Consider the following 27,380-nt stretch of genomic DNA (forward strand, 5'->3'; position numbering starts at 1 on the left):
GTGAGTGGGTGAGCGGTCACTCAACTCCTACCTGTTTTGTTCCAGTGGATGCTTGTAACAATTAAATTGTGCTGCCTCCTAGGATAGACTGTGTTATCTAGTGGGGGCAATTAATAAATGTTAGCTTCCTTCCTTATTTCTCTCCTTTTTTTTTTTTTAATCCGTTACCTCTTTCCCACTCTAATTTCCTACAAATGCTACCTGCATCTGAGCCCCGCCACCATTCAAGGCTCCCTTTTCTCCTGCCTGTAGTCAGTCCTTTATTCCATATTTTTCAGGCATCTCTAGTGCTTTCCTATTTTCTGGTTGCATAACTTGTCTGGGTTGACAAGTTATATGAACTAATTAAATGAATCCTAGAAAGGCTGGTTAGCTGCTGTTTCCTTTGTTTCTTTTATGTGCTATCAAGTACTGGGGTAGCTGATGTGAAATGGAGTAGATATTTGGTAAATGATTGTTAAATTACTGCATTTGGGTTTCATCTTGGGAGCAGAGGTTACTGAGCCATCAGAGGAATCAGAATAGACTGGAATCAGGATACACAATCCACCAGAAGTGACTGGAAGGGTACAACTGCTGGCAGACTAATTGGGTAATTACCACAGTCCAGGCAGGAATCCCAGAAGAAGTCCTGGTCTAGTGAGAAGGGAAAGAGAGGCGAGGAGCACAAATAAGTGTGGTACGCGCCGACCCTCCTGTGGAGGTCTCTTTGGCGGCACCTGTCCTATTCCCGGGCCTCTCAACCTGGAGTGGCAGAGCGGGTCGCGGAAAGCTAGGGGAGAAACGTTACGGCTGGGAGGCTCCAGGGGCCTGCCCAGGACCACTGAGCGTAACAGGATGGGTGAGTAGTGCTTCTTAATAGGGCCAGTGTTAAGAGGTGGGCAGAATCGGCAACATTTTTCCAGAGTCACTTTCTGTGCTTCCACCCGGGCAGATGACAGCCTGTGGGGTGTGAGCACAGGATATCCAGTCTTGCCGACGCATTCGGTACCTAAGGCGGGAAGGTCTGTTTTGACCCTTCCGCTGTCAGCAGGGTCGGATGCAGCGGCCCGGCGCCCGGCCCGTGTGTGATAGACGCGCCGGGGCCTGGAGGATGCACAGGAGCGCGGCCACTTTTCACCTGGAAATTCCACTGAAGAAAAAAAAAGAATCCGAAATATGACCTAACCTGGCTTTTGTGGGCAGACCGGGAAACCGGTGGGAAGGAAGAGCAAGTCGAAGGAGGGAGAACTGGGGAGTCTGGCATGAACTAAGCCGAGGCAGGGACTCCCCGGCCCCGCGTCCCGCCCCGGGAGGCTCCGGGAGACACGTCAGCCGGCGACGGCCCGGCCCGGGAGGGGCGGCAGCGGCTGCGGGCGGGCTCTAGGGCCCAGCGGCCGGGCGCCGGGGCGGGTGCGGTGTAGGGTTACAGGCTCCGGCCCGCGACCCTCCCCGGCGGCCCGGGGGCGCGGGGCGGGGGGGCGCGGGCGGGGAGCGCGGGGCGGGGAGCGCGGGGCGCTCTAGGACCCAGCGGCGGCCGGCGGCTCGGGCTGGAGGTGAAGCCCGGGCGCTTCCCCCCTTCCTGTGTGAACGCGGCTGACTGTCGGGCGCCGCTTCCCCGCGCCGCCCCGCGCCATGCCCTGCGCGCTGCCCGGCGGCCGCCTGCCCCAGCCGCGCCCCTGAACGAGCCATGGTCTCCTCATGCGGAGGGCAAAGTTGCGCCGGGGAACTTGTGAGTCTGCGGTGAAAGGTAAGCGGTCCCTGCCCCGGGTGCCCCGCGTGCTCGGGGTGCTCGGGGTGCTCGGGGTGCTCCGGGTGCTCCGCGTGCTCCGGGCGCCGCTCCTCCACCCCTGGCCGCTCGGGCGCGGGGCTGCTCCTCGGGGCCCAGCGACTCGGGCAGCCGATTCGGCGCCGGCGGCCGGAGCGTCAGCCACCGCGGGCTTGCTCTTCTTTACCCAGATGGGGTAAAAAAAAAAAAAAAAAAAGCCGGAGCCTGTTCCCGCGCCGCCTCGCAGCCCCGGGGGCCGCCCGCGCCGTCCGCGCCCGGGAAGCCGCGCCGCCGCCGAGCCGGGCCCTGGGGTGCGCGCGCCCGACGCGGGAACGGCCTCCCCGGGGGGCGCTGCCCTAGGCCGGCTCTGCGGACGCGCCCGCGCGGGTCTCCCGGCTGCGGGGGAGGCGGCGGAAGCGGGGCCGGGGGCTGTGCCCTCCGGCGAGACAAAGGCGCGCGCCCGGGCCCGCCCGACGGGATGCGGCGCCCCGGCCGGACCCTTCCTGCCCGCGGGGGCGCCTGGGCTCCGGCGGGGGCGGGGCGGGGGTGGGGCGGGGCGGGGCGGGGGGCGCCGGCCGGGGGGTCGCGCTCCAGACCCGGGGCTCGGATCGCGGTAGCTGCTGCGCCTTTGTTCTCTGCAGACTAGTCTCTGGGACAGACCCCGGGGAGTTAGACTTCATTTGCTCTCCCTGATGTCAGCGCTGCCTTTACAGAAAGACACTGGTTTCGGGGGGGATATTAAACTTTCCGAGTGGAACTGGTTTTTCTTGGAATGTGACATTTGCGGCGGGAGGGAGGTTGGCACGTCGGCCGGCGGCAGCCCCGCGGAGCCGGGGGCCCTGCGCGGGGCAGGGGCAGGGGCCGGGACCCTTGGAACCGCCGGCGCCGCGCGCTCCCACCCGCGGGCCTCTGCCCCCTGCCCCGGCCCCGACGCGGCCCCGAGTGTCGCCCTCCGGAGCCCGGGCTCAGGTCCCGGCTCCCACCCGCAGCTCCCGCGCCGCGCCCCGCCCCGCCCTGCCCCACTGGGGCGCCGGGGAGACCTTCCCTGCCCATTTTTGTTGGAGGGTTTTGCTATTTTGGCCTGGGTGTTGCTTTACTGTCTTCGAATGGCAGTGCCCCGGGGAATGCCCGGCTACTGTGTGGATCCCCCCGGGCGGGGGCTCGGGCAGGGGGCGCCCCGGTCCTGCGGCCTCCGGAGGCTCCGCAGGTGGGACCGAGCACTTGGTCCACGGGGTCCCCCAGCAGCTCGGCGGTGGTAACGTGGGGACATGGTCCATTTCCTTCTTCCAAGCACCTTAGGAGACTCGAGTGTTTGTACTGCTTACGAAGCCCTCGGTGCTAGCGCACTTAGAGGGTCCCGAGAGCCACTTACAACGCCGGAAGATGCTTTGGACTGCGCCAAACAGCAACGTTACTTGCCACAAGCGAGTCAAACCAGAATAGAGGGATATTAATAGCTACTATACCAAAAAACTTCCTTCCTTTTCGGGAAGTGGAAAGTCAAGGCTTGAAATGTTGAACAATTATGGCTCTCTGCAGGGCCTGTGGGTCCCTGCCAAACGGCTTTAACGTTTCCCCTGGCTGCCCACCGCTGCTGGACCCCCACTGCTCCCGGACCCCAGTAGCTCTCTGTTGGTGTCAGACCCAGGGCAAGGATGAGTGGGCTCTCTAGATTGCAAGTTCTTGAAGAATCTAGACCAATTTGAAATTTATCTCCCAGGACGTGTTCTGAGGATTATAGTGCAGCTCGTATGAATATTCTTTATGGGAATTGTGTGGGAACAATACTTGAATGCACTTTGAACTGTTTTGCAGAGGAGTAAAGGGTTGGAAACCACTGCTTTGGCCAGAATGAAAAGGAGGAAGATGTAAAGTAGAAGTTTTAGAGATGCCTCTAGTCTCCCTGATGGGGTCTGGGAGGATGTGTGGTTTTTGGATAGGTACAGGTTGACTTTTGTGACATACATTTTTCGAGATTGATAAGGAAACCCTGGTAAACTCTGCAAGTGGATGGGAGGGAGAAAAGGTGCCGGCACTTAAAATCCACCCTCCCTCATCTTTTTAAAATTCGCAGAAGTCTTGGTCTTTTTGGTTCTGTGTGAATGGTGGAGTGTGAAGAATACTAATGCACCGAAGGGCATGTGGAGATCAAAGCATTTAAAAATACATCTTTTCATGGAAGCTAATGGAGGACTTTCAGTTTAAATGAGATTTAAAAGTGCTGTCCTTAAGAAAAGCACATGAATGCAGAAATGGGAGTAATTTTATGGGAAGGCATTCTGCTGATTAGACTTGAGAGCATCTGCCCTTGGCCAGTGAGCCTGGAGACTTCTGTGGGGGTTTTTTTGTTTTGTTTTGTTTTGTTTTGTTGATGTCTACCCTGGTGGAGAAGAGCGGACCCAGGGCCTGGAGGAAAGATGGCCCAACTAATTGAAATTAGGGGGCAGCCCGGCTGGTGAGCGTTGCGTGGAAAGGTGCAGCCCCTAGGTACCCGTGTTGGTTTTCTTCATAGTCATTTGTGAAATGATAAAGCACTGTGTAACGTGAGGCTCTTTAAAAAAAAAATAATGAATGACTTTCGAAACAAGGGATTGCTAGTGAAAACTGTAAAAATTGCAAAGATTTTCCAGGCCATTAAAATAAAAGGCAGTCACTTTGTAAGACCTGTTGGTAGTTCTGATCTGCAAAATTCTCCCAAAGTAGCATCCCACCCCCATGAAGCTAATCTGCGTTTCAAATGCATATGGAAGCCGCTCTGGTCAGGAAATCCTCTAGTGTTTTGAATAATTTTTCTTATCCTATTTTTTCATTAATTTTGGTTGGCTCTCCTGTCCCAGAATTCACTAGGCAGTGGAATACTTGAAAAGCCAGGGGTAAGTTGGAGGTCAGCTAAGAGGACATATTTGATTATAAGGTTTGTTGGAAATCCTCTGAAGTTGTTGAGGTTTTTGTTTGTTTGCTTAGCAATTTTTTTTAGATTTTTATTTTGTTGGTTTGACTTTGTTTTGTTTTGGAAGAAAGGCAAAATTTAAATCTTGGCCATCGTGGGTAGGTCAGTACACTACTTTTGCTGAGGGAAGCCACGCCTGGGCTTGTGCGTTGGCACCATGCCGGTTCTCTTAAATTGTGAGGCCCTTGGCCTCTGTTCTTGTGAAACAGGGTTTATTCATTCCAGGCACTTAGGATAGGACTTCTGGATTCCCAAAGGGGCTCACACATCAGGCTTTTTTTTTTTTTTTTTTTCCATTTTTATGAGGGGGATGGGAAAGTAGCTCGAAGATGTTAGGAAATGTATCCCTGTTCAGACTCTGGACAATGGGATTTCACTTTTTTAAAATAAAAATGAAGTCACATAGGCCTACTGTGTGCTTTTAAATCTGTGTTTGGGGTCTTACTGACCAGAAGTGCAGCCATATATGCCTCTGCTTTGTTCATTTTGTTTTGCTTTTAAGCAAAATGCCTATAGTTCACTTTTTTAAAAAAACTTTATTTTGAAATGATTATATAGCTTTATGGAAAATTGCAAAAATAGTAGAGAGGTCGTGTGTACTCTTCACCCATTTTCCCCCATTGGTAACATCTTACATAACCAAAGTACAGTAGAACCAGGAAATTGACATTGGTCCAGTCCGTAGAGCATAGTCAGATTTCACTGGTTTTACATGCTCACTTGTGTTTGTGTATATATATTTCTTTGCAATTTTTTCCACTCTTGAAGATTCTGGTAACCACTATCAAAGTCAAGATATAGAACTATTCCATTAGCTCAAGGATGTCACTTGTGCACCTGGTCATAGTCAAGCTACTCACCCCTCCTGCACCCAGCTGCAGTTACCCCTAGGAAGCACTAATCCCTACTCCCTCTCTATCATTTTGAGAATGTTACAGAAATCAAATCAATGGTATGTGACCTTTTGAAATTAGCTTTTTCACTCAGCATGATTCCCTTGAGATCCACCCAGTATCACAGTATCAATAGTCTGTTTTTTTGTTTTTTTTTTAATTGCTGAGTAGTATTCCCTGGTATGGATATACCACAGCTTGTTTAACCATTCACCTACTGAAGAACATTTGGGCTGTTACCAGTTTTGGGCTCTTAGAATTAAAGTTGCTGTGAACCTTTGTGCACGGGGTTTTGTACAGACGTGTTTTCATTTCTCTGGGGTAAATGCCCAGGAGTGGGATTTCTGGATTTTGAATGGTAGGTGTATGTTTTGTTTTTTAAGATATTGCCAAACTGTGTTCCGGAGTGGCTGTACAATTTTACATTCCCACCAGCCATGTATGAGAGAGCTGACTTTTCTCTGCATCCTCACCTGCATTTGTTTATTATTTTAGCTGTCCCAACAATTGTTCTAGTCTCAGCCTTGTTTTAATTTGCATGCCCTAATGGCTAATCATGTTGAGCATCTTTTCATGTGTTTGCCATCTGTATGTCCTCTCTGGTGAAATGTCTGCTCACGTCCTGCTCATATTCCAATTGGACTGGGGTGGTTTTTTTTTGTTTGTTTGTTTTGTTTGTTTTGTTTTGTTTACTGTTGAGCTTTGAGAATTCTTCACAAACTCTCAATGAGTCCTTTGTCAGATATATGGCTTGCATATATTTTCTTCCAGTATGTAGTTTGCCTTTTTATCTTTTTAACCAGATCTTTTTCTGCTTTTTAACCAGATCTTTTAATCTTTTGCAAAATTAAAACGTTCTTAATTTTGATGAAGTCCAGTTTATTGATTTTTTTTTTCATTTTATGGATTGTTCTTTTTTTTTTTAATTTTTATTTATTTATGATAGTCACACACAGAGAGAGAGAGAGAGGCAGAGACACAGGCAGAGGGAGAAGCAGGCTCCATGCACCGGGAGCCCGACGTGGGATTCGATCCCAGGTCTCCAGGATCGCGCCCTGGGCCAAAGGCAGGCGCCAAACCGCTGCGCCACCCAGGGATCCCTATGTATTGTTCTTTTGGTGTCATATCTAAGAATGCTTTGCCTTAGAAAATCCCAAAGATTTTCTCCTGGGTTTCCTTTTAAAAGTTTCATAGTTTTACATTTTAAAAAAAATGATTTCTTTCTTTTAGAGTGAGTGTGGCTGGGAGGGGCAGAAGGAGAGGGAAACTTAAGCAAAATCTGTGCTGATTGAGGAGCCCGATGGGGAGCTCCATCTCATGACCCTGAGATCACCACCTGACCTGAAACCAAGAGTTGGACACTCAATCAGCTGAGCCACCCAAGGCGCCCCCATAGTTTCACATTTTATGTGCAAATTGTAGTTCACTTTTATCCTCTTTTAAGAATTTTTATGTCTGGCTTCTGATCTTAAAAACCATCTCTTAGGTTGTATTATGTATTTAGTGTTCTAGAAGCAGCACATAGTTGAATCAGGCATGTTCCCATCCTTGAGAGCTCACCTCTCAGTGCGGTCATTGTGTGGGTATTTCTGTGTTAAGTATGGTAAAAGAGACAAACATGATGCACCGTGGGAGCACTGAGCGGAGAGGGCTTGCTTTGATGAAGGGGGTCAGGGCTTCCCTGGGCATGTTGCCCACGCATGGTGGGAAGAAAAATCAATTCTTGCCTTTGATCCAGTTTTTGGATATCAGTATTGCCATCTTCGATGTGGGTTATCCTGATTCTCTCTTTTTTTTTTTTAAAGATTTATTTATTTATTTATGATAGACACACACACACACACACACACACACACACACGAGAGGCAGAGACACAGGCAGAGTGAGAAGCAGGCTCCATGCCAGGAGCCCGACGTGGGACTCGATCCCGGGACTCCAGGACTGCGCCCTGGGCCAAAGGCAGGCGCCAAACCGCGGAGCCACCCAGGGATCCCCTAGGTTATTCTGATTCTTAAGCATGTGCTGAAAGACTTGGGATAAACTGAGTGTGGTTGAGGGCTTTTTTTGAAGGGGACATGGCATAATAGCTTAAGAAAATAGTAAGACTGCAGTCCTTGAAAGTCAATAACATAAAGAGTCTGAACCACATTAGATAGCTTTAAAATAAGAACGGGTGTTAAAGTGAAAAAGGAGGTGATATTCTGTAGACCTGTTTTGCTTCCTGGCCCTGCTGCCTCCCTGCTGCATGATCTCAGGGAACCTGATGTGCTGAAGCCTCACGGATGAGATGGAGACAGTAATAGTTCTTACCTCTTGGAGTTGCATGAGGGTGAAAAGGAGCAGTGCATATATGCAGTGCTGGACTCATTGAAAGCACTCAGTAAATACCTGCTCCCATTATTATTAGTAGTAATAGTATTATTAGTATTAGTATTATACAGAGAGACCAATGGTTTTAGAATGTTATGTGTAGTCTCACGTATGTCCTCACTCTGAGAAATTGGAATCCCAGTTCTTACTTACAGAAACTTCGCTTTTCACAGTTGGGAACACTGTTTTCGTTTACCAAATAGTATTGATGAGGTGAGAAATTAGGAGGCTCCATTCACAAGCTAGCACTGGCTATAAAGTACACCTTTTTCTCACCTATCAACCAAGATTTTCTGAGTAAAGAACAGTTTCCTCTCTGCCCCAGCCACAGGAGGTGGCAGGAGGTCAGTGTGCTCTCAGATCTAGTTCAGACTGGGCAGTGCTTGTGACCTCAGGTACAGTAAGTCAGGTCTGATGTCACCAGGATGTGTCCCACACTTCACAGCCGGCAGCTCCCTTTCCTTTGCCTTGATGACCACATTGTTTGTTTCCCAGAGGAAGTAGAATGGACCTTAGATGTACTGCTCCAGAGCAGTGGTTCTCAAATGTGGGTGGGCATTGGAATCACCAAAAGGGCCTGTGTTTTACCATGTTTTAACAAAGCAGACTGCGAGCCCCATCCCCCCAAGTTTTGTTTCAGTTAGCTTTTAGAGGGGCCTGAGAATTTGCATTTCTAACAAGTTTTCAAACGATGCTGGCCCTTCTGGTCTGGGGATCGCACTTTGAGAACCACTATTTGAGAGCAAAGTCTCCCTTTAATCGGACCTAGACTGAGGTGCTTAACTCTTTGGAACTGAATGTGTTTATGTTTAAATGAGGGAGATTGAAAAAGATTGATTTCTCAGGTTACTTGTTAATTTGTGTAACTCCGTGCTCTGCTCTGATCATCCTTCTGTGCCTTCCCCCTTGCCAACCCTGACTTTTCCTTCTCACAGTTGTCTTTTGTCATTCCATGGAAGATAGGCCGAGTTAGAGTGTGTGGTTACTATATACAAGCCATGTTGCCTTGGCTAAGTCACTTACCCTCTGTAAAATAAATAGGTTGACTCCATACTTGAGTTGTAAGGTTATTGTGAGGCATCATTGAGATAATGCACAAGAAGAAACTACATACGAGGTAAAGCATGGTGCAAAATTTATTATTTTGAACATCCCTGATTACCCTTTAGAATGGTATCCTTGGGCCTGAGGATGGACTTCTCCTGATGTTGAATCGTACAGCTGCTGGGCGCTTATAAGGATTACATGAAGTTTGCAGGGGAAGGATCCCACATGGGGAAGGACCCCACATGGATGAATGGTCGGGCTAGGGTCTCCGAGGGCCTTCAAAACTGAGATGATTTGAAGGCACATTGATGTGTAGATGTGGTAATGACCAAAGAAGGGTTTGGTGCTGAGAATGAGCTTGAACAGATGCTAGACTGTTAAGAGTCTGCTTCCTCACAGTTGAGAACTATGATTCCATGACATTTTTTTTTTTTTTCTGACAGATTTGGAAGATGTGATCTGGCCCCCATCTATTTTTATTTTGAGTTTTTGATCTACACTGGCCACAGTGACCACTAGCCACATGTGGCTATCTAAGTTAACCAAAGGCAAATAAACTGAAAATTCAGGGCCTTGGTCATATGAGCCGCAATTCAAATGCCTAATAACCATTTCCATTAGCGCACCTCCCTTTGTCAACGCAAGGCAGGAGGTAGGCCTTGGGTCCACCCGCCAGTGTCCGGACTTGCTCAGATACTGGTCCACACTGCATCATCCTGACAGTTGCCCCCTTTGAAAGTGTTCTGAAAGCTGTAAGGTTCCTTACCCTTCTCCCCATCCAGGTCCCTGCATTGACTTCCCAGATACTTCTTGCATACTCTACCTTCCTTTGCATGTGTACACACCAGGTGGTTAGGCGCTCATTACCTGGCCCTGGAACTCACGCTAGCCATACAACAGGTCTTCCCACTTCTGTTCTTTTGCACCTCTTTCTGATCTGCTCTGCCCTTCCTTCTTTTCCTCCGCCCTTCTCAGAAAAGGCAGAGCAAGACAAGGATGATAGATATCTTGTCTTCCAGGCTCTCTTTGCTTTCCTGCATCAGGTGGGGCTTTGCATGCGCCCTGTGGCCCTGAGCCAGGGAGGAAGGAGGCAGCTCACAGCCTGCTGCTTCTCAGCTGCGAGGGCAGCTCTGGTTAGTGTGACCTAGGAATGTGACCCCTGAAGGCAGGTGTGAGGCAGACCTTGTCCTTCCTGACATTAACTGTACTTCTGAAGGACTCAGAACCAAATGTCTTAAGAGGAAGCCACTTATGTCTAGGGGGTTGGGGGGAAAAGGGAAAATATGAGATTCTCTGGCAAGGGACAGTTTCCTAAGGGACCAGTCTCTTAAATACTACTGCAGTGAGTGTGATTGCTCATCCTGGTTAAAGCTCATCAATGCAGCAGTGAAATCAATGGTCACATTGATGACCTTTGTGTTAGATTCAGACCTGAGATTCACATCTCCTGAAATGTTCATTATGGAATATTCACTGTGGAAGAAGAAGAGAGGTTTTTTTTTTTCCCCCACTTTAAAGTTAAGTGGGAAAGTTTGAAAGATACAAGGGCAGATAAGATGGCCTGTCTGGGATCTTTTTTGAGCAATGGGGGATAAAAGAAGAGGAGAAATAGAAAAAGTGGCTAGGAAGCCTGCTTTTCCAGAATTAGGGAAACTTAGATACAATACCTAGGGGATAGCATTAAATTCACTGCAGAACACATGTAACACCAGTTTAGTTCATGTATCTAGAAGAGTGAAAGAAAATGTCTTCTGAAATCAAAATAGCGGGGATCCCTGGGTGGCGCAGCGGTTTGGCGCCTGCCTTTGGCCCAGGGCGCGATCCTGGAGACCCGGGATCGAATCCCACATCAGGCTCCCGGTGCATGGAGCCTGCTTCTCCCTCTGCCTGTGTCTCTGCCTCCCTCTCTCTCTCTGTGTGACTATCATAAATAAATAAAAATTAAAAAAAAAAAAATGAAATCAAAATAGCTTAAATGAAGACACCTGGGAAAGTAATCAGCATCACAAAACCATTTACACAAACCTTAAATATAATGGGGCTGTCAGATAATAAGCAGGAGGTTTGCAAAAGGACATAGTCCTGGCTGACTTACCTTCCTGTGGTTGTGACTAGCCTGATAGATCACAAATGAGTAGTCGTGGTGTGAAAAGTAGGGAATACGTTGACTTTGAGATTTGATCCTGTAAAATATCCATCAAAATAATAATAATAATGTAAGATCTAAAAATGTCTACTCTGAGATATGGATTATCTTAGTCCTGAGTTCAGAAATAACATTTCCTGAAATTCTGAAGTTTCTTACCTTCAGCTTTCTCCAAAGTAAATCCTAGGAATTTGGAGAAACAAATTGAAATGAATACAAATACTTATATTTTAATGGCAGTTATTAAGGGACTAAGATCACTTTATTAGTTTAGGAACATAAAATGTGTTATGTGTAATTAAACTTGTTCATAAAGTGAACAGATTTTGTGGTATTAAATTTAGTAGTTAGTAATCAAAAATATTCTAATTGAAATTTACTTTGAAATATTTTCATCTTCTCTTAAGGAAGGAACATATTGAACGTTAGGAAGCATGACATTTCTCCTTTTTTGGACAGACTATAAATTAGGCAATAATTGGGATCACTGCTCAGTGAATATCTGTTGAACAAGGAACTCTGGACTGTACAAGTCAATACTAAGGTGGAGGATTTGATGAGGATACAAGAATAGGATACAGTCCTCCATCTGACATTGGAGGCTCTGTCACGTGCCTGGAATTGGACTAGACATGGGATATATGTTCTTCGCTCCATGGAATTTGTATTTTAAAAGGGATGTAATGGGATAAGTCGCTAGAAAACAAAAGATAAAGATGAACTGGGTTTATTCTGCTCTGAGAAGGGGACGGGAAACAATTTATAACTGCCTTTCCAGTATTTTATCTTCCCTGTGAACTGATTAAGAGGGAATGGGTTTCAGTTACAGATATCATGACTTCTAGATGCCTGGGAAGAGTTCCATGCCAAGGAGCTTGGGAGGAAATGGATGTTGTAGATATAACTGAGGCATTACTAGAAATGTGGGGGTGTCTCCTTCTAGAAATCTCTTTAAATTGAGTATGATTAATGTCCTCTGTGAATGTGGGAGGTGGGTCTAATGGCTAGTTTTGATGTGTTCATCTGTGGAGCTTTTAAGGAACTTGAGGAAGCTTGTGTGGCTGGAATAGTGAGTGATGTGCACAGATCAGATTCAGTAGGTTCTCTTGGATGAGGGCAGGGAGCCCTTGGAAAGCCATCAGGTGGGGTTGTGTCAGGCATGTTCTATGGCAACAGCACAGATTGTGTCTACATTTGCCTTTCAGTTTCCTCTTGGATTGAGTGAGTTGTACAATCTGGGAAGAACAGTGGAAAATTAGTGCTAATTAATTATGCATCATGATTTGTTTGCAAAGTCTGCCTTATTTAATCATGAAGAAAAAGCATTTAGGAATCTATGACACGTTGTTTACTCTTTCAGTTTAAGAAGTTAAAACAAAAACAAAAACAAAAACAAAACAGTCCCAGACTCTTAATTCTGTTCATCGTGCAACTTTACTGAATTCACTCACCAGTAATAATAGTTTTTTTGGTACCATCTTTAGGGTTTTCTCTACTTAGTATCATCTGCACACAGTAATAGTTTTACTTCTTACTTACCCATTTGATTGCCTTTTATTTCTTTTTCTTATCTGATTGCTGCAGCTAGGACTTCCAGTGCCATATTGAATAAAAGTGGTAAGAGAGGACATCCTTGTCTTTTTCCTGATCTTAGAGGGAAAGCTCTGTTTTTTAACATTGAATATGATGGTGTTTATCAATAACTGTACATCTCCAAAAAATATGTAACTATATCTCTCCATTAAACAAAGCTGAAAGCTCATCAATGCAGCAGTGAAATCAGTGGTCACATCGATGACCTTTGTATTAGATTCAGACCTGAGATTCACAATCTCCAGAAATGTTCATTATGGAATATTCACTGTGGAAGAAGAAGAGAGGGTTGTTGGTTTTTTTTTTTTTTTTTACTTTGTATTTGTAATGCTTAGGGGAGAGGACAAATTCTCCCCCTTCCCCCCACACCTCCCAGTAACTATTCTATTATCCTTCTGTCTGAAGAGGAGCTTCCAGCTGGGCATGTTTAAGTTAGAGCCTGGTTCCTGATACCTTCTCCAGGTCCACCTAGGTGACAGACAAGGTAGGAATATTGAAGAGCCTTTGGATGACACCATGTATTCTTTTGGTCTCTTGATAGTAGGACTGCACCATTAAGTTTATTTTCAGAGAAACTGTATATTGTAAGACCTCTCCACCCAAGTGCTTGGAAAATTGGAAATGTAATTTTCATCTCATTTGTCAGTTTCCTGAGCAGTCTGACCTAAACAAAACTTTAAATGTGTTCGTCTTTGATCTGCTCTAGCATCGTGCTGTTTTGAAAAAGCTCCCTCATTGGATCATTTCTTGAAAGTGGATTTTATAGCACTGATTCCTGTTCCATTCCCCATTCTCATACAAAGAAGCTAAAATGCACTGAGCACTTACCATGTGCTAGAACACTGTTCATAGCCCTTTACACGCACTGTCTTATTCAATCTTCATGATGGCCCTATGTAGTAGGTTCAACGACTAGTAGGTCCAAATACTGTCTCCATTTCCTGATAAGGTAATGAGCGTCAAGAAGTTAACTCATTTGCTCAGCACGGAGGTAATAAATCGTAGCATCTGGATTCTTATATTGCTTAAGAAACAGATTTGCCAAGACAAAATGAGAAAAATTGGTTCCCTTTTCTTTTTTTTCCATTTGGTGACTGTTTTCTCCTCTGTGTCTGTTATTCTTTAAATCTTTTAATACTCTGGTAATTCTGATTTCTTGGTGTATTGGGTATTTGGTAGTTGTTTTCTTAAAAAAAAATAAATAAAGGGAGCCTGTCATTTCAAAAAAAATCAGTGGCCACTATTTGTTGCCAGTGCTAAAACTCAAACTTTCAAGTGAAAACTAGAATTTTGGAGAATTTGGATTTGCCGCCCTGAGCTTGATAGCTTCCTAATACACAGAAGACTTTTCTGATGATCTCAGTCCATGGTATATGATTTTGTTGATGTTACGTACTTGAAATATTTCCATGTATGGAAGATTTGCATGGTTCAGTGAACCATTGTTTTTCCAAGTGACCAATGTATGAAATTATGAAATCATGGGTAAAGAAAGCTCCCTCCAAAGTGAAAGATGGACCAATGGATTTAGAGGATTATCCAAGACAAGGTCACTGGTACAGTTTTATATTTCACATTGCAACCACCTTTAAGAAATTAGCACTTGCTGAGTTTTGGTATTATTTCGAAGAGTAGTCACAGTCATCTAGAAAGGCTATCATAATACTCCTCTTTTTTCCAATTACGTATTTGAATGAGGCCAGATTTCCTTCATCTGCTTCAGCTCAAAATCACACAGCAATAGATTGAAGCAGAAGCAGATATGAGAATCTAGCAGTCTATTAAGCCTGACATTAAAGAAGTTTGCAAAAATTATAACATAATAGTGTTTTGACTGCTTCTTGTTTTATTTTTTATTTTATTTTATTTTTTTAATTTTTATTTATTTATGATAGTCATACAGAGAGAGAGAGAGAGAAAGGCAGAGACACAGGCAGAGGGAGAAGCAGGCTCCATGCACCGAGAGCCCGACGTGGGATTCGATCCCGGGTCTCCAGGATCGCGCCCTAGGCCAAAGGCAGGCGCTAACCCGCTGCGCCACCCAGGGATCCCTGCTTTTTGTTTTAGAAATGACTTGGGTTTTTTTGAAATGAGTTTTCATAAAAAATATTTTCTGTAACTTAGAATGGGGTTTTTATTATTTTTAAATGAATTAACATATGTTTTAATATTTCTTAGTTTCATTTTCTAACATGGCAAATATGTATAGATATGGCCCACATAAACAAAAAAGTTTATTGAGTCCTCAGTAATTTTTAAGAGTGTAAAAGAGATCCTAAAACCAAAAAGTTTGAGCACTGTTGGTATAGGGATAAACACTGTGTATGCTCTGGAGCCAGACCAACTGGGCTTGAATCCTGGTTTTGCCGTTTGCTAATTGTGTGACTTAAGGCAAGTTATTCTCACTGCTATAGTCTCCACATCTGAGAAATGAGGATAATCCTCATTTAGGCTTCATAGAGTTGTGAACTGCATGAAATTAGTGTGTGTGCTTTTGTGTAGACCTAGGGAGAAGCTGTAACTCTTGACAGATTTAGAGGGGTGTCCATGATCTCAAATCACTAGGCCAATGAGAATAAAGAGATAAGTGTAGCTCCTAAGCACAGTTTCCGGAATCTTTGCCCTGAAATGGACTGTCATCCCTTCTCACCACTCCATGCCACCTTGAGCCTATGTGTCTTTGCATTTGTGCACTGTTGGGCAGTTGTCTGTCTTCTATGTCTGCCTCTCTCACTAGCCTGTCACGTTTGGATCTTTTTTTTTTTTTTTTTTTTAAAGATTTATTTATTCATGATAGACATAGAGAGAAAGAGAGAGGCAGAGACACAGGCAGAGGGAGAAGCAGTCTCCATGCCGGGAGCCTGACACGGGACTCGATCCCAGGACTCCAGGATCGCGCCCTGGGCCAAAGGCAGGTGCCAAACTGCTGAGCCACCCAGGGATCCCCACGTTTGGATCCTCATATCAAGCACTGTCTCACCCCTGGCAGATGCTAAATGTCATGGACCTTTGTGGAATGAATGAATGAATGAATGAATGAATGAGTAATTCTGCATTTTGCTGCTCAAAAAGTTCACAGACCGATGATCTTTTGTAATGTATATGAATTATAAGGAAACCAAATACTATCACAGATATCTAGGTGCTTTAAAATACCACTTAAATTCTGTGGAGTGCTTTGAATAGTCACAGGTGAATTTACGCCTCAGCCCTAGGGCTGTGAGCTGTGTGACCCAGAGCATGTCATTTATGTTTTTGTTTAGGTAAAGAGGAAATAATGAGACCTAATTCTCAAAGATGTGAGAATTACCTGAGATAATGTGTGTATCATGTTCTGCTCCATAATGTTACATTCTGTGCCTTCCTTCTGTATAAAATTAGGCAGCTGCCTATCTCACATGACTCTGTGGCATAGTTGGCTGTGTGATTTTTGAGTTTCAGGTTTAGCAAGCATTTGTCATAAAATATGGTAGGCATTTTCACAGGCTTTATGACCTCATGGTTGCATTGGATGTATTTTTTGTTACACTTTATTGTATCTTTATAACAATATTTTAGATGTAACTGAAATAGTGCTATCCTTTGACCTGGTCACTCAGGTTAACAGTAATGAAATACAGGGACACTAAAATTATTGACTTTGAATCTGAATTTATTGAAAAGTAACAAAATTATACAAAAAATTCTTTACCAAAAGAGTCAGTGCAGTTTGGTTGGTTGGTTTTAGAAAGAGTCGTCCTATTCATTTGGGTTCATCAGATCCATCATGTTTTGGCTTCAAATGGGGTCGATTTACAAAATTTCAGTTTATCACAACTTTTCCAGAGTGCGTATATCAGCACTTGTATGGCAGAGAAGTATAAGCTTCCCAAACCGACTCTGCATTCAAATTGACTGTGAAGAATTCATTTCTGGTCTGCACTTGTGGAGATCCTGATTTACAGGTCTGACATGGGGGCTTGGAAGTGACATTTTTAACACGTACCATGGGTGATGCAGACACAGCATAGGTTTGGCATGTGGCATGATGGTGGAGACACCATCGTGAAAACTGTATGTGGAGGGGTGGCTTCATCAATTGCCTTGTTGTTCTGGTAATTGGCAAGGAGTGTGCCATTATTACAATAAGCTTTTAAGAAAAATAGCACAAATAAGATAATTCTGGTTCCCTTTCTGCCTCATATATTCAGGGAGAGAAACTTTCCTAGTACCTTTCCCCATTATCCACAAGCAAGAGCATATCATTAAAACCCCTAATTTTGGGGCACCTGGGTGGCTCAGTGGTTAAGCGTCTGTCTGCCTTTGGCTCAGGTCATGATCCCAGGGTCTTAGGATCAAGTCCCACATCAGGCTCCCCACAGGAAGCCTGCTTCTCCCTCTGCCCATGTCTCTGCCTCTCTCTGTGTGTTTCTCACGAATAAATAAGTAAAATCTTAAAAAAAAAAAAAAAACTAATTTTAATGTAAGAAATTAGACAGGAATAAAGGACTCAGAATTAAGTGTGCTTTGTTGTGGATTTTTGGAAGGCAGAATGGTGTTGCAAAAAAGAGCTTTGATTTTGTCTGTGCTGTTTGGCCTGTTCTGTGCCTCTCGGCATTACTTAACCACTGGGAGCCTAGTATCCCTTACCTACAAAATGGGAATAGCATGATGATAATTAAACATGATGATTTTTGTACCATCCCTATACTTAATAGGCCCTCCTTAAGTGGTAGCTCCTGCTACTATTGATTATACTCTTAATGCTGAAGGGATGTTTTGTTTCTTGTGGAACATTGGTTGCTTTAAACTATGAAGTCCATTTGTGAGCCAGCGTTGACCTAGAGTAGAAGTCCCAGTCCCCGGGAGAGATGCCCCCCCCAGCAGACATGCTGTGCCTGCCAGCTGCAGTGGCCTTGCTAACAGGACCCCAAGAGCTGGAGGGACCTGGTGGCCAGCCACAGATGTCTGAGCCTCTTCTCTCTTCGCTCCATTGAGAAGCACAATTATACATTCATGTTGCCGTCTTGTGTCTTGGGGTTTATTTTAAGGCTTTACATCCTGTTTTCCTTTGTTCAGAAAATCTTAAGTACTTACTGTCTACCTGCAGTGATAGAAATACATCTAGGCAATGGAGCTCACGTGCTAGTGATTGTGTTTTTTTTCTCAGTGGGAACATAATGTGTTCCACCCAAAAGAAGACCTTTATTATGGTCCCGAGATTGATTAAAAATTACTTAAATTTCAGCTATTTAAGTAAATACAGGGCCTATTTATTAAAACCTATCACAGTACTAACTCTAGAGATCTACTCTAGAGCATGGTGCCTATAGCTAACAATACTGTAGTTTATATTTATAGCTAAATACTATATTTTATATTTAATGCTTGCTAAGAGGTAGTTCATATGTGAAATGTTCTTACCAGACAAACAAAAATTAATAAAGGAGCTGGGAGAAGACTTAGGTGATGGATATGTCTGTGGCCTTGACGATGGTGTATACTTGTCCCCAAACTTGTATCCCTATTTTGTATACATTATATATGTACATCTTCTTAAATGTCAGTGACACCTTAATAAACTGGTATTTTTTTTAAACTTATCTGAAGAAAGGAATTTCTGGAGTCCAGGTACTTTTTTTTTTTAGAAACTTTTTTTTTTGAAGTACAGTTCTTTTTTTTTAAATATTTTATTTATTTATTCATGAGAGACACACAGAGAGAGACAGAGACATAGGTAGAGAGAGAACCAGGCTCCATGTAGGGAGCCCAATGTGGGACTCGATCCTAGGACTCCAGGATCACACCCTGGGCCAAAGGCAGTTGCTTAACTGCTGAGCCACCCAGGTGTCCCGAGTCCAGCTACTTGTAGTTTTAGATAGGTTAAATGCCAAATATATCAACATGAAATCTAAATTCTGATATTATGTACAATTTGAGTCAAGATACTTAAGTAGCCTTTGGATTATCTTTTAAAATCCAACATTAAAATAGGATTTTCTCTTTGTATTTAAGATCTTTTTATTATGGGATACTCTTGTATACTTGTGGTGACTCTGTGTGGTCGGTAGGACTGGGCTGATTCCTTTTACTTATGGTGAGGGACTGGGCACCCTCAGAGGTCTCCTGACTCTGTTCCTGCCCCCAGACCTGAAGAAGCATGAGCCAAGGGCTGCATTTGGGGCACAGATCCGGGACACAGGGCTCACCGGCAGGGCTTGGGCGGGATGAAAGAACACCTTCCTCTAAGTGCCAGCTTGTGTTCGAGCTGCAGAATCCCATGATGTGATTTCCTTCCAAAATCCTGTACAGAGCCCCTACGCAAACTGGATCATCGTATACTTGTAATTAACCATCTTTAGCACTAGATGGCTTTCTCTTGTTTTTGTTCCCCAGGAACTTTTACCAAGCTTAGGTCTACCGATTAGTTTGAAAGAGAGAAAATCATCTTTGAGCTAAGCTCCGTAGAATAAAGAATACGTTTATAACTGGTTATTTAAAAATGTATCCTAATTCTGTTAATATATATTTATTGAGTGCCCATTACCTGCTAGAAACAACCAGGTACCATGAACATATGTAGATGATTCATTGATGCAATAAATGTGTGTTGAGCATTTACTATGATTTTATTTGTTACAAACTGGCGATACAAAGGAGATATAAGACACAGTCCCTGTTAGTCAACTTATGAGTTAACAGGGGGAGAAAAAATATAAACTAAATATGTAGGTAGTTTAATAGTGGCATAAATATGTATGGACTGTGGGGCAGCCCAGGTGGCTCAGCGGTTTAGTGCTGCCTTCAGCCCAGGGCATGATCCTGGAGACCTAGGATCAAGTCCCATGTCAGGCTCCCTGCCTGGAGCCTGCTGTCTCTGCCTCTCTCTTTCTCTCTTTCTCTTTCTCTCTCTCTCTTTCTGTGTCTCTCATGAATAAATAAATAAAATCTTTATAAAGACAAAAATAAAAAAATATGTATGGGCCATGATGGGAGCCTACAAACATTTGTGGGGTGGGGCAGATGACCTCCCAGAGGAAGTGGCACCTGAGTAGAGCTTCAGATGACTACTGGATAGTCAGCATATACATCTGGGCCTCTAGTATGTGTCCAGGTGTTTTCTGACTCACTCAGAGAGAAAGGCCCTCCAGATGAAGGAACCTTTGGGGGAACTCAAGTTTTTCTTTAGGGTTTGTACAAAGGGTACTTGGGGCAATAGAGGTGAGTTACTGTAATTCAAGGCAGATTGTGCTAAGTCATGTAGTACATAGGATACAGACAATGCTCAGCTTTTATGAGCGGGGTCAGAACAAGTAATTTTTTTTTCTAAAATATTTTATTTGTTTATTCATGAGAGTCACAGAGAGAGAAGAGAGGCAGAAACTCAGGCAGAGGGAGAAGTAGGTTCTCCACGGAGAGCCCCATGCGGGACTTGATCCCAGGACCCCCGGATTGCAGAGCTGAAGGCAGACGCTCAAACACTGAGCCACCCAGGCATCCCAAAACAATTACTTTTTTTAAATGTGAGTCTCTCTCAGAAGTTCTTGATTGTGAGCACAAAGTGACTTTGGCTAACTTAAGCAAAAGAGGAGTTTATTGGAAGTATACTAGGTAGCTCACAAATTGACAGGAAGGCCCAGAAAATGGGCAGGAACCTTGGTGAAAATTCACCAGGAGCCCAGCCAGGGATATGGTGTTTGTCTTGTGAGGGTGGGCCACCATAGCCACCACTCTACTGCTGCCCCTGGAATCCTGGTGATAATGTTACCACAGGTAATTTATCAACATGCTTTGTCTTTGTGTCATTTCCTCAAGATTCAAAGTCTTTGGATGGAATATCCCGTTGAGTGAGCCTAGGCTGTCCTAGCTCCTAGAACAGAGAGAGAGAGAGCCTTCCAGCTTCTATAATGGGAGAGAAAACCTACCTCCAAGGTGTACACAGTGAATTCAGGGTTGCCTAACACTGAAAGTATTTAATTAGAGGTGACTGACTCTCAGGAATATGGTGGGAAGCAGTTGGCAGTTGAGTCACCTAATTTCAAAATTATTTTGCATTTCTGTAGTGTTATGAAAATAATATGCTAAAATTTAGGAAGCTTTTCAAAATCTCTCTTAAATCATGGATTCTGAGTCATCCTCCCTACCTCTACCTGAGTGACACTGAACTCTCCATTCCTTAAAAAGATGAAAGGTTTTCATGACTCAGTCCCTGTGCTTGCCCTTTAACAGTGTATCGATCTGTCTCCTTAGCACCCTCTCCTTACTCCACTGCGGATTAATATCCTCCTAATTTCTCCCTATACTGCTCACCTGTCTCTCCTTGTCATTTCAGCTCAGTATCACCTCCCTAATCAACAGGTAGTGATGAATTACTTCTGGGCCTCCGAAGTCTTGTGTCCCTTTAATAGAGCACTTACTCTGCAGTGAAATTCAGGTAGTTGTGTGCACATTTGTCTCCAGAGCTAGATCATAATATCCTGAGACCAAGGGTGTTCTTACTCATTTCTTGGTGTTTATAGCTCCTGGCACAGTGGCCTGTTGAACTCAATTGTTACTTTAAAGGTTAAGCATACATTTTGCATTTTGGTTCACATTGATAATATCTCAGATATTTCTAAATAAGCTAATTATAAAGTTAAATGTTGCATCACTTTAAATCACAAATTCCATTTTGAGAAAGTCTAAATTAAATAGCTATTAGCACATTCATTATTTTACCTGTTTTCTACAACAGATAGATTGGTCCAGGGATTAGAATTCACATTTGGATGCCGGGAAAGACTATATCGTACAGAAGTTGGGAATCTTAGAAAACTTCCTCCCTCCCACCCTTCTTCATCTTCATCTTAGGTTGCAAATAATGGTTCCTTGGAGAAAGAGCTAGTCCAGTGCTCGGAGATTCCTGTTTAAAAACCTGTGTGCTGCATGCAAGTGTTCTAGAGCAGGGTGCCATGACCTGTGTTTCGCTCAGGCCTCAGGCTCCTGTAGCATGGATGGCCAACCCAGGTGAGGACCTGTGAACAGACTTGCCTTTATTTTTCAGGCACCAGTCATGGATCCTTGAGGCCACTTCTAAACATTGTTCCTAGGGCATCTGTCTCCCTGTGTGGAGTAGTCCAGTCCCCCCGGAAAAATCTCCAGTTCTGCCAGAGTCAGGCTTGGTTGCTTACATTTAACTTTGAGACCATTGGCACACTCAGCAAATTCCTTAGCTCTTTGAAAGGGATGGTAGAAGCCACAGAATTGTTTGTTGCTGTGTTTAAAATCTGTTACAAAGTTATAGGAGTTTATTCTAATCTAGATGGTGAAGTTGTTCTTAAATGAACTAAGAGGTTTTGGGGTACCTGGGGCTGGCAGAGAGTTTTGGGCTTTGGCCGAGTAACGCCTGGGAATTGTCTTGCAGTCAGTGGAGGGTTTGAGGAATGGGCCTCTGGCCTGCCTCTCAAAAAGCACCACTGGCAGGCCGGCAGAGGGGATCGGGGGAGGGGGGCTGCTCTTTCAGGGAACAGAAAAGTGCAAGGAATCATTGGGAACTCTAGAGACTGGCTTTGGAGGAATCTTTGACCTTTCCTTTCTTTATTTTTATTTTTATTTTTTTTATGATAGTCACAGAGAGAGAGAGAGAGAGGCAGAGACATAGGCAGAGGGAGAAGCAGGCTCCATGCACCGGGAGCCTGATGTGGGATTCGATCCCGGGTCTCCAGGATCGCGCCCTGGGCCAAAGGCAGGCGCCAAACCGCTGCGCCACCCAGGGATCCCTTTTTCTTTCTTTTTAAAGATTTTATTTCTTCATTCATGAGAGACACACAGAGAGGCAGAGACATAGGCAGAGGGAGAAGCAGATTCCCTGTAGGGAGCCCCCTGTGGGACTCGATCCCAGGATCCTGGGATCATGCCCTGAGCCAAAGGTAGATGCTCAACCACTGAGCCATTCAGGTGCCCTGATCTTTGACCTTTTTCTTTAAACTCTTACCTGGTAGTGAGACCATCCTAGAGGATGATGCCATGTTCTGCATCAGTCAGCAAGTAATAGGAGAGCATATCTTTTACATCCTCCCTGCAGAAAGTAGCAGGTATGGGTCTGGCACCTGCCTTCCAGCTTCCCTAGGACAGCAGCACCAGTCTATATTAAATGACTGCTGTAAAATACCAGGTGGTTTGAGGTTTACATGCTAAGTTGTGTGCTTCTCATTATAATTGCTGCCATAGTTGAGGTAAGGAAGGCCATTGTGTGTGTGTGTGTGTGTGTGGTGTTTGAAGGGAGGTAGAGTGAGTTTTGTTGGGGTGAACTATAAAGGACTTGGGGAGAGGAGTGTGAAGCTGGGGGATGGCATTCCCAGCTGGAACTTGGAAAATGAGGTGACATGTTCACAGGACTCTGGGATGCCAAGTGGACCGCCAAAGCTGTTGACAGCAGAGTGGGGGGCCTGGTAGCAGGCAGCCTTGAAAACCAAACAAAATTTGGACATGAAGCTTTAGCTAAAACGGTTTTGTGTAAGCAAGTGGTATTGCTAGTCGTGGGATTTAAGGATAGGAGATTCCCCAACTCTGTGAGTGTTGGATGATAGTGGGGTGATAGATTGAAGGTCCTCCAGTGTCTAAACGTTGAGGACATTTCTGAGCCTGTTCTCTTCGCCTCTTTACAGACTCAAGATCTGATCTTAGGGAAGTAACTAGTTATGGTGGAAGTGAAGCAGATGAGGTCACTAGGCTCTTGTGCTTCTCGGCTACCCCAGAAAACTCACTTCATTTTACCTTAATTCATTTTTCCTTTCACATTGAGGTCCTTGTTATGGCCATATTGAGTAAGAAAAAAAAAAAGTCTTGTTCAGAGTCACATTACTTAAAGGCCTCTGGACAGTTACAAAGAAAGTCACAGCATAAAACCATAGTGGGAGGGAAGCTTTCAGTACTTTAGAAATAAGCCAAAAGCAGTCATGCTCATAGAAAGCAGCAAAGGATTCTTCTTGTTGACACATGCCATGCAGATTTGGTAAAGAAGAAGGGACCATTCTTGGTGAGATGGATCATCGTTAGTATTGGGCGAAAATGTTGATCCATAGGGACGGCACATGCGTGCCCCTCCCCAAAGAAAGACGCTACACAGAGCTGACTCCTTTACACTGGCCTTAGCTTGTTCTCCATTGCTTTTCCACTTTCCCCATGTAGAGGAAAGCTGTGTCAGTGGTAATTCTGGGACAAGGACTGGTTTGAAAGAAGCAGGTGATTGTAAGTAAGTCAGGAGGACCTTATGTGGAAATAGTCTTTACACCCCTGAGACAACTATGTTGAGTCCACAGAATCCTTGATTGGCTGTGTACTGCCCTAAAACTGGTGCAGTTCCTGAGCCCCTGGGTGAAGGGGCTGGGGGCTGGCTTGGTGGGAGTGTTATCTAGGAGTGTCCAGAAAGGTGGCTGCTTCTCTCTCCAGCGTTGCTCTTGGGTATGGATATGGAGAATGCTAACAAAGCCCACAGCATTCCCCCTCATCTGTTATCGTATGCCACATGTTTACTTCCAGTTTCTCCTGTTAGATAGCCTTGACCCTGTGGGGTAGATCGCGAAATCTGCGATTGCACAAGAAAAGAGACTCCATTTGTGCTACAGGAGTTACTAGAGAAGATTCTGAACGTGAGTAGGAAGGGGAGGATTATGTACCTGTGGGATTAAGGGTGAGGCCTCTTATATTTTTGCCATGTAGTCCAGGAATCTCACGCAGCAGACCTAGTGGCACAATATTCTTGTCATTTTACCTGCCTTTCAGGTGAGAAAACTACAGACAGTGATTCCTGCAGGGTGTGTCAGGGTTGGGAGAGTTCACGTGGTTCTCTGGGCCTAGTGGAACCATGATCCCAGGCCTGCCTATCTGCCAGGTCCATTTGGTCGTCTGCTGGGCTCTTCTTTCTGCCACTCCAAGGAGCGGGGGCAGCAGTGGGAACGCGTGAGACACCGGGTGTACAAAAAAAGAAATCTTAAGTGATTGTTGATAGGCAGTTGGACATCCCGTCCCGTAGTCTGCGGTGTGTGAGAAGTGCTTTCGCTCTTTCATGATATTGAGGCCTTTGGACAAAACGGTGGGAGGCGGCGCATCCCTGGTGCCCTCTGTGCTGACGGGGGCCGGCGGCGATTCCAGGCACTGCTCGGTGGCCTGGCGCCCTGGACCCCTGGCCCCTGCTCGCCTATGGCGGGCCATCGGATAAGGTGTGGAAAGTCCATTTGTGCCAGTGTCGTTGCTCCTGGTTCTTGGGCTGCAACCAGGAGCAGGGATAGACAGGAGGCTGGACCCCGAGGTGAAGGGCACAGGCGAGGGGCCGCCGCTCTGGCTGCAGGGAGACTCCGCCCCGGAGAGCAGCCGGGAGAGCAGCCGGACTGGACTGGACGGGACCGGGACGGGACGGGACCGGGACGGGGACGCAACCGCAGGGAGGCCCTGCTGCCGCGCGGTTCCCGCTCAGCTTCCCACGCGGCTTAGTATGCTAATTGGGGGCGGGGTGGGGAAAAGGGTTCCACCGTGATTGGTTGGAGGGCCTCACCCTGATTGGTTGAGGCCGGGATTCGGGCTTCGACTCGCCCATTGGTGCTTTCTGGAGCCGGTCCTGGGTGTTGGCTGGGGCGTCTTGGTTGCGCTGAGTCCAGCGGTGTAACGGGAGCTCCCGGCCGAAAGCGCCCGGTACGTGACGTTTTCCCTTGGGGCCTGTTCCCATGGTCCCTGTCTCACCGTGATGATGAGAATGGCTTCGTGCAGAAGTTCCGAACTAGGTTCTATATTGAATGCATGTATCTACACACATAGACCCTGCACACTCCTTAAATGCATGTGCACATGTACGTATGTACCCTTAATTAGGCCTCAGTTTCGTTAGCAGATTGCTCTCCGCTCTCACATTTCTGAGTCGCGTGACAGGATGGTGTTGCCCAAAGTTGTCGTATGCTTGGACATGCCGTTCCTCGGCCAGATCCACTATGAGAAAACACCACACTTTCACTGAAGTGTGTGGGTCCTCAGCTCCTCCCTCACGCTGATTTGGTGGGGGTGGGGCTAAGGGTGCAGAAAGGTCTTTGTGTTTGCAGAGTTTTGCCAGTTGCAGCGCATTGTTCTCCCTCCAGCTTTGTGGGGAGTGCCTGAGCCCTGCCTCTGGAGATTCCAATTGTGGAAGTCTGGAGGAAACCTGATCACTGTAAGGTGTGGCCAGCATTGCACCTCCCCCTTCTCTGATTTCCCACCAACATTTCCACTTGCTGAAGTAGAAGCCACGTCAGGATTTGCCTTAGGATCCAGGCCATCCACGATTCCTAATTTTAGTCTGTGATAGATGTGAGCAAACATGCAAATACTACTTCGTGTTTTGAAGTAAAGAAACTGAGGAGGATGATGAGTAAACCCCATCTATGGCCTAAGAATAGCTACTCACTGCTAGCTTTGGCCTTGTGAGAAATGAGTGTGTGTGTGTGTGTGCGTGTGTGTGTATGTGTGTATAAAACCTAGGAGGAGATTTCAAGTTACTTTCAAATTAGTTTGAAGTTATAGCTGAGAAACATTTTTTATTCTAATGGAATTATCATTTGGTCAAGGATTTTAATTAAAAAAAAAAAGCATGATTCTTCCTCTAGAGTAAACTAAGCTCCTTTTGCAAAAACAAACAAACAAGCAAAACCCTTACATGTGGTGCCTAAGCAAAGAAGTCTGTGCACAGAGGCCAGAGAGCCTGGGTAGGTGCAGCGGAGCGTTCCCACGATGTTGTATGTCCATATCAGTGTTATGGTAGTGGTAACTCGTGTTCAGTGCCTGCAGGGTTGAATACTGTGTCACGTTTAATTAGAACAGGAAGCACACTCCAGTTTGTGTGTGAAGCAGATAAACTGGAGCTGAGAGGCCAGTGCTCGGCAGAGAGCCAGAATCCATGACCCTTGCTCACGCAGCCACATGGGACTCGAGAATCCTTGAGTGGGGCTTAGTGCTCTGTCCTGGGCTAGGAAAGGCTCTTGCTCACACATGGTCTGGCAAAAGGGCCAGCCCCTCTCTGTGTCTTATGTATGTGGTGACACAACTGCTCTTCCCATTTTACCTTCCTTCTCTGGCCTCCCCACCCCCGTCCTTTCTGTTCTGCCCCTTGACCATCCCGAATTTTGAGGACACGTTGTGTTCGGTCAAGGGCTTGATTTTTGTTGGTGTTGCTGCTGGCACCCTTGGTACTGGGTTGTGTGAAAGCGTCATGACTTCACTCAGTGTGTCTTAAAGGTTGTTATTTTGACCTCTCGGGTCATTTTGGGGGGTGGCTGGACTTGTGATAATTTTGAATGGTAACTTTGGAATTTTATGAATCAAAAAGACAGCTCTGAGTTGAATGTGGGAGAATGCCTCGTGGGCTTTTATGAGTCACACAGGAAGGAGGAAAAGGAGGACTTTATTGGCACTGACATGCACTTTGCTTCTTCCCCAGGTCCTCCTCCTGTGTGTTACAGCCCTGGTAGTCCCACCCCAATTCTAGAAGACCCCAACTACATTTTCCCAGACTTTCAGCTCTATTCTGGGAGACGTGAAGCATCTGCTTTGACGGTGGAGGCAACTGGTAGTAGCATCAGGGAAAAAGTTGGTAAGTCCTTTTACTGGCATTTGGGTTGGAAAAACAAGATGATCATATGTTTCTGATTTTTA

At 45.5% G+C, this 27,380-nt stretch overlaps 1 protein-coding gene across 11 annotated transcripts in view; it reads left to right on the plus strand.

Moving 5' to 3' along the window:
* Positions 1-27,380, plus strand: part of AMOTL1 (angiomotin like 1) — a 170,569-nt gene that overhangs the window by 75,836 nt on the left and 67,353 nt on the right. For 8 of the 11 annotated variants that reach the window (XM_072795043.1, XM_072795048.1, XM_072795044.1 and 5 more), the window contains one exon: positions 27,166-27,318. The exons of 2 other annotated variants lie outside the window; for them this stretch is intronic. In XM_072795043.1, the coding sequence (XP_072651144.1) occupies positions 27,166-27,318 (153 nt within the window). Of the gene's footprint in view, positions 1-1,478; positions 1,730-27,165; positions 27,319-27,380 lie in introns of those variants that run through there. One more of the 11 variants, XM_072795050.1, reaches the window with a different exon arrangement.

This window comes from Canis lupus, chromosome 23 (genome assembly GCF_048164855.1).
Source record: "Canis lupus baileyi chromosome 23, mCanLup2.hap1, whole genome shotgun sequence".
NCBI lineage: Eukaryota > Metazoa > Chordata > Mammalia > Carnivora > Canidae > Canis > Canis lupus.